General features: G+C 36.5%; 1 protein-coding gene across 1 annotated transcript in view; it reads right to left on the bottom strand.

Moving 5' to 3' along the window:
* The window catches only part of Otc (ornithine carbamoyltransferase), a 66,571-nt gene extending 59,132 nt beyond the window's left edge, over window positions 1-7,439 (bottom strand). Inside the window, exon 1 of the mRNA XM_010636205.2 lies at window positions 7,232-7,439. Within this exon, the coding sequence (XP_010634507.1) occupies window positions 7,232-7,308 (77 nt within the window). The 5' untranslated portion in view covers window positions 7,309-7,439. The remainder of the gene's footprint in view (window positions 1-7,231) is intronic.
* Between the last annotated feature and the right edge of the window lie 431 nt (window positions 7,440-7,870).

Below are 7,870 nucleotides of genomic sequence, written 5' to 3'. Positions count from 1 at the left end.
GCTCGCAAGTGCAAGGACCTGAGTTCTATCCCCGGTACCCCAAAAATAAAAAAAAAAAAAAAAAAAAAAAAAAAAAAAAAAGAAAAAAAAAATATTTTGTCAAACTATTAAAAACTGTTTTACTGTCCATTTCAAGTGTGTAGGGGAGTGAAAAAGTAGTAAACTAATGAGTCTAGTACACTGAATTTTAAAAGAAATATTGAGAATTATAGTACTTTTGTTTCTTTGTAAAAAGTCTGTCAAGAGTAGTTTGAGCCATGCTTGCCTTCTCATCATGTAACTTACAACATGGAGCAAGCATCTTTCTATGCTTTGGTGAATTGTGTGTGGAGCAACTTCCAACATTTTATCCTTTGTACTTCCAATTTTGTGTAATATCTCTTAAAAATCTTCTATTATCAAGTGTTTCGCTACTTCATCTGGAACACTTCTGTCCTTTTCATCACAACCTTCTCCTGCATCTATGTCAGTAACTTTGCATTTCCCAAGTCCTCTGGCTGTAAATATAGTACCTCTCAAACAGAGGCAGAACTAACTCTCCTACATTCAGCTGCTTTTCTTCTTTAACTTTTGTTATGTTAGATCTGAATGTCCCCCTTCAGAGCCTCATGTGTTCAGAGATGGGAAAGACATCGGATCATAGGGACACTGACCAACCTACTGATGAGTTTGTACCTGAATGTGTTCTTGCGAGTTGGGGCGGGGTTAGTGGTGGGTCACTGGGGGCATAACCTGGAAGGGTGTGTCTCTCTCCCCAACTCCTTTCTTTGTGCTGATTTCTGGCCACCATGACATGAGCATCTTCCTTGGCCAGGCCCTTCCACCATACCATTTTGTCTTGGACCAGCTGATCATGGACCAAAAACATGAGCCAAAATAAACCTCTCTTCCTTTAAATTGTGCCTGTTAAGTGTTTTGTTCCAGTGACAAGGAAAGTAACTAAGACAACCCAATGTGCACTTAATTCAACTTTACTCATTTAATTCAGTGTTACTATTTTTTATTTCTTAACTGCACTTTCATGTCTGCCTGCAATTGCCTCTTTTGATAATCCATTTTTATAAAATGTCTCTGAGTCTATCACTGGCAGCAAAGGAGATGACACAACTATTATTCTTCAGTTCTATATATGAACTGTGACTAATCAACAGATTTCTTTTTCCATACTGGGTATTGAACCCAGGGCCTCGCACAGGCTAGACAAATGCTCTCTCACTGAGCTACATCCCCAGGCCACCAACAGACTTTGAAAGAAGTCATGTAATCAGTATCAGATCATGTTGTGCACCTGTTATTTACACAGTGATTTCTGAAATGAAGAGCTACTAACGAAGTTTCACTTTATACAATTACATATAATTAATGATAACTAAAATTTGAACTATGGTCTTAGAAGATTGACAACTGAAATTCATGCATATTGAGACCATACAGTGGATAGACTGCCTGTACTTCAAATGGTTTGCCATCAGAGGATTCCTTGCTGTATTATTCCCCTTGCCCAGAAGATTCTCTCCTCAGTTCTCAAGACTACCTCCTTCTTTTTGCACTGGGAGTTTAAATACCATCTTCCATGTGATTCCTTCCGTAACTGTACTAAGTAGCCATCACTTCACCTTCATTTTGTTCATAAGACTTGTCACAGTTTTTAATATATATTTATGTTTCTGTTTATTGCTTACTTTTAAACTTCTCATTGTGTTACATGATCCATTATGACAGAGACTCTGCTTGGTTTATTCACCAGTTTATTCTCTGGTTTATATGTATCTACTGCTATTGCTGTACCTGAGCTATGGTAGGAGTTCAATAAATATTTTAAGTACATGGATGATAGAATGATAGGATATCTCTGGGGCCAAGTAAATCAGTTCGTATAACACATTCAGTAGATTTCTGGGAATGAATTTAGAGAGATGTGTCAATGATAGATTTTCAACATGCTGACCAAATTTTGATAATATGAAAAGACATCAAGGACTTCCAAAACAGAATTATTTGAGGCAAGAGCAAGTGTGGGCTGTGGCCTATGCTGGATGCAAGGCTTAAGAGTCATGAAGGGTAATTGCTTGTGGTTTAGAGTGTTGCTGAAGCTGAAATCCCCGAGGACTCAACCACTCTGAAATAATATTTACCTTACTGAGAATAATGCTTGGGCACATATTCATGAAAAAGGAGCATTAGAACCTGGATTTTAAATACATCTCTCTGAGTCAAGTGCCCAAACCTGGAAAACTGGAGAGAAGCCTAAGTGGAACGAGTGGTCCCATTTGCCCATAGTACCATGAAGGCCAAGCTAAGGGAAAGGAATAGTGACTCACAAACCCTGTTTGTTCATGGTGACAAAAGGGTAGAGAGAACATATTGTACATCTTGTCACACTAATGTGTGAGGGCTTGAGTGATTAACCAGAAAAATATTTTTAAATGTACCACCATTGAAAAATCATTAGAGTAGTCATCACTTCTCTCAATTCTATCTCGGAGGAGGGGCAGGAAATGTTAGCTTGGGAAAAAGAGTTGTTTTTCATAGATATCAAGAACTAACCAGGAAAATTTATCACTGGAAGGAAAGCAAACACAATAGTCCTCATTTAAATTCCTATCCTGTTTACTATCTTCTCATAGACCTCCCCTTGGCTCCAAAATGAAGCTGCCACACCTCTTTCCTAAGCTACACAAGAATTGGAGAAAAGTAGAACTCCACAACTGGACTGTTGAAATGCCACTGATATAAGCCTCTTTTTTTTCTGCTTCAAGCATGAAAAATCTACACTCAAGCCAGAAAAAGCTTCTGGCATAAAGATATTAAATTCCTATAGCGACCTCATGTTACAATTACAGACAGTCTACACTGGCTCATGGGCACCAGAACCAGGGCCAAAATCATTACTTTATATCCTTCCTATAAAATCCTTGGGTCTTCTTGTACTGACCTGTACAAGAAATAAGCCAGGAGTAAACAAGAAATGGTCTTGGTAAACCAGACCTAAACCACATTTGTTACTCTTCAGCTCACACATAATAGGGAGGCTAGCTTATTGGTGAAAACAATGGGAACCATCAAAACTTCAAAGTGATGGACACGCTAATTACCCCAAATCAATCACTATCCAATATACGTGAATCCAAACATTACATTGTACCTCATAAATATGTACAAATATTATATATGTCAATCAAAAAATAAAATAAAGATTTTTAAAAATCATCATTTGTGGTCTGGTTAGAGCCAAAGTCTTTGAAAAAGGCCCGATTGGTTCTTTATATTAATTTTACACCTTAAAAAATAATTATAGAGATTACTTAACCCCAAATCATTGAATGCTAAAAAGCTAAGCCAGAGTAATACTAGATTCTTATTTTAGCTTTGCCCAAATATCTTCCTAGCTAGAAAATATTCACTATTAGCAAAATGAAATCTTTCATGGCTGGAGTCTGCATTTTCCAACCCTGGGAATTGTTTGGGGGATGGAGGAGACTTGTCTATGTTCTCTGGTATAATTGTATTTTGTTGGAAGAAAAAGATGCTTAATTCAAGTAAAATGTGGTCAGTCAGAAACTGACTTTGACAGAGCAGGAAAAATATCAGTGTTAAATGATATTCTGCTCCCCAAGGAGAATTTGAGATAAAGACTTTAGCTTCTGGAGGTATCAGACAGAGTCAATTAGCCTTAAGGCTGAGATTTTGATGTTTCTTTAACCTTGAATCAACACAAGAGCTAAGGCATATTTTTGCTTTTTTGTCTTAATTGAGATATTTTGGCTATACCTAAAAATGAATACTAACAGTAGATTGGCCAACTTAATCAATTCAGAGAGATCAAAGCAATCAAAGGAGGGGAATAAAAACAGGTGTGACTTTACAGAGTTGAATTATAGTTTTAGTTCAGCCCAGATTTAGGAATAAACTATGACCTAGGGAAAGCCATTTGCCATCTCTGCTTTTAACTCACCATCTAAAAAAATTAAGAAAGTAAACTACTCCAGTGATTTTCCATGTATTTGTCTTCCACAACACTTGAATTTTAAAAACACAAGATTTCTGAATTCTCAGTGGCCTAACTTTAATTTCATCCCTATCTTTCCTTTTCAAAAATGGCACATTAGGAAACAAGTAAGGGAGAACAACTTTTCACAAAAATCTTGAACTGATTCCATAAATGTAAAAAAATCCACAAATCTTTTACAAATTTACTTTATTATTAGCAGTTAAAATAATTTTAATAAAAATGTATTTGAAACCTTTCTTACTGTTGCCACATACTCATATACAACGTAATTATTATTGAAAACCAAGTGACTGTTTCTAAGATACCTTAAATCACCAGTGTTCTAAAATTGTGGAACTTAGTCTGAAAATTAAAGAATTCAGATGAGGACTAACTTTGGGCAGACCTATTATTAAAGGGCTGAAAACATGTGGCTTCTTTTATTTTAGTCAAATTACCAAATTACTAAAATCAACAGACTGGGTACAAATTCTACTGTTAGCCAAAGAAAACATTATGTCAACATTCCCATCCTAGTATTATGTCTTGTATGCTTTTCTGAGGTCAAGTTAAGATATGTTTTTTAAAGGTATTCATTTTAAGTTTGATATACATATAAATAATCAAAGAGCACTATTCTCTATAAAAGCACAGATGACCTGCAATTGTTTTGTGTGCCTGCGTGTACATGGATGGGCATGTGTATGAGATGAAGAGAACATAATGAATTATGTGAGTTCTTATAAAGGTCTGGAATGAAACACCTAAAAACTAGTCACCTCCAGCTCCAATCTATAACCTCCACAAAATTGAGTGGCTTAGCTCAATATTCTCTGCAGGAATTTCTATTTGTGAGATGAAATTGAACTGCACTTACAAATTGGTCTTCTCTGATAAAGAAAGAGATCTTTTACTGATTTCTTCAAAAGCTCTAAGTGGTTTCCCTAATAGGCAAAAAATCATGGGACACTATTATTGAAACACAGCAGGTTCCAGAGCCTTATTTGTGAGATGGAAAACCTGTGGATTGGGTGTTTTCACCAGTCTTGGTGTCTGAGCCTATTGATTTTGTATAAGAAATTTAATTGATTACAAATCAGGGACTTGAGTAGATGGTTTCAGTCTCCCTTCAGCTGTTATTTGATCATGTCCATGCCAATATGGCTACTCACTCCAAAAGTCCCTGTTTTGTGGTACTGCCAAACCCTAACCATGTATTTCATATTACGCTGCAGTAGTAAACGTATGTAGTATGTTGTGTAACAAAGGCCCTCCACTTTTATCAAGAGTTGAAAAAGTGAAAAGAACTCAAATCTTAGTGGAAGGCTGAAAATAAAAGTAAAAGTATAATACAGAGTTGACAGGAAGCTTTTTTTCTGTTGTTGAGGGAGTTTATCATAGGTTGAAGGTCTTATTAAAGGTCCATAATTTTGAATTCATCTAGGTGGCAGGTAGCATGATTAAATAGTATAGTAGGAAAGAAAAATACCCATGTCACATGTTGAAACCATTTCAAGGTTATTTTTCCATAGAAATGTACTATTGAGTTTCTTACAACCTGAATGACTTGAGACTTCCATTTTTTTCGGAACAGTAAGTACAAGTGTGGGCTGATTTAACCATATTTTGGCCCACTGACAGATACCTAGCCAAGATTTTCAGATATATAGTCTGGTTACCAGATATAGACAAGAGAATATTAGCATAGCTTAACAAAAAAGCCCAACTGTTTGAAAAAGGTTTTACTTGCAAATTTTAACCTACAATAATTGTAAAAATATCATTTTAATTTTCTAAGAAGAGTATAAATTTAAATTCCAAGTTGCGGTTATTCATTCATTTGAGTATTTACAACTCAGTGATTTTTCTTTGTTAAATACCATGAAATGAATTTTAATGATACTTTTTATCCGATGTAACTCAGTGGAATGGAATAATAAAATAAACAAAGTCTTTTACTTTACAGGTTTCACACACATTATCTCATTGATTATCACCAGACTGTGACTTCATGTGGCTGGAATGAAATATCTCATTTCCTTATTTACTACTGTATCTCCAACATCTTGCATAGGACATAGCAGAAAGTAGGTACTTGATGACTACATTTTGAATGAATAATTGTATACTACACTATACTGTAGCCAGAGCAAGTATTATCCTTTCGCTCATTTTATAGGTGAAGCACTATTCACCTTTAGAAAGTAAGGGTTGTTTTGAGCTTGGTTTAAATTTTGTAAAGAGGGTCTAGAAAAATTGTATCTGATTGTCTTCTAGAAGTTTTCTGGTAATGATATGGGAATCTATTGACCCTGCTTACTCAGCTAACTGATCTCTCCTCACCCTTCTTTATTGACAGCCCATGCCAATTTCATGCATGTGGTCATAAGCATGACTATATGCAGAATTTATGCTTTTATAATGAAGTGGTTACTTTTCTCTCTTTGCTGAGACACCAAAGTTAGAAGGCAAGGAGTTTATTTGGCTTATATTTCGTAGAGGTTTCAGTCCTTAATCGGCTGAGTCCAAGGCAGGGATGACAAACAGGCATGACAGAGCAGAAACAACATGACAAACACAAGGTAGAAAAGATAACAAAAGGAATTTAACAGCATCTCCCTGCCCACTTTATCTTATTCAGACTACTTAGGGTAGGAAACACTCACACCCTTAATCCTGGTGCCCTTGAGCCTAGCATTGCATGAATCAATTCCAGCCTCACATACTCTAGATCCAGCCTATGACCACATAAGGCTTTGGGGGGACATCTGGACTCAAACCATAACAACATATAAGGCTCCTCTGTACCAGCTTTGCAAACATTTACCTAGTTGCTATCTGGAGTCTGTTTTATCAATAGAATAGATTTCTTCCAACACCATAGAGTGATGCACTGTTTTCTGTCACAGTCAAATACAAGCTGAAGGCCCTGTGTAAATTCATTCCTGTAATTTCTCTCAGCTCATTTAGAATGTACACAAATGGAACATATCAAGAATATTTAATCAGTACCTGCCACAGTTAGTGTACCCCCCCACAAACTGTGCACAATAAAATCAAATTACAGAAGGACTGAGAAACAAAAGTTAAGCTGGAATTAGAGACAGAAGTCTCACATAAGGACAGACTGTGGCACTAACCCTACAGAATGAGGCCTTTTGTGGCAGCTCCCCTTTACACAGTGCAATTTCATTTATCATCCCGATTCCTAAAGCAAGCCCAACTCTGTTCATCGCTTACCGAAAATTTCGAACCATGATATTGTGACCATTTCTCAGAGTAGCATTGTTCAACAGCATCCTAAAATTAAATAGCATCTTCTTTTGGAAGTGAAAAAGATGATTCTATGCTCTTGAAAGCTCCACAGCAAGTAATCTGTGTGGGCCACCTAAAAGCTACGAATTCTTGTGAATGTAGAGAGGGAGCAAAGGTTGTTAACTACACTTTAACTGTAACTTCAACTATCTTATCAGATCACCCTGGTTACAGATACTACAGGGCAGGGTACAGGGATATTTGAACTTTAAGTCTAATGCCACTGTGACGAGTTTTTAAAGAAAAAATCTGGCTATTGCAGCGTCCAACCTCCTCATTTTTATAATGCATTTATGTTGATACAGGCTTGTATAAAAATCAGTTGACCAGTACTCACTGAGCATATAATATATGCGAGGCACTGCAGTGCTGGATGCTGTGAAGGGACATAGAAATAACTCATTCAGGAAATGTGAATTGGCAGTGCAAAACCCCAGATGTAGATGTGACAGCCCTGAGTATTTTCACTGATTTCTGCACCTCTCAGTTTCAGCCTTTCCACAAAAACAAATAGAAATAAGTGACCTGGAAGTTATTTTCGGATGGCAGGAAACTAGAGAGGCA

Source organism: Fukomys damarensis, unplaced genomic scaffold (genome assembly GCF_012274545.1).
Source record: "Fukomys damarensis isolate Sample0158 unplaced genomic scaffold, DMR_v1.0_HiC HiC_scaffold_39, whole genome shotgun sequence".
In the NCBI taxonomy this organism is placed as follows: Eukaryota; Metazoa; Chordata; class Mammalia; order Rodentia; family Bathyergidae; genus Fukomys; species Fukomys damarensis.
This window is presented reverse-complemented; position numbering and strand designations above follow the sequence as displayed.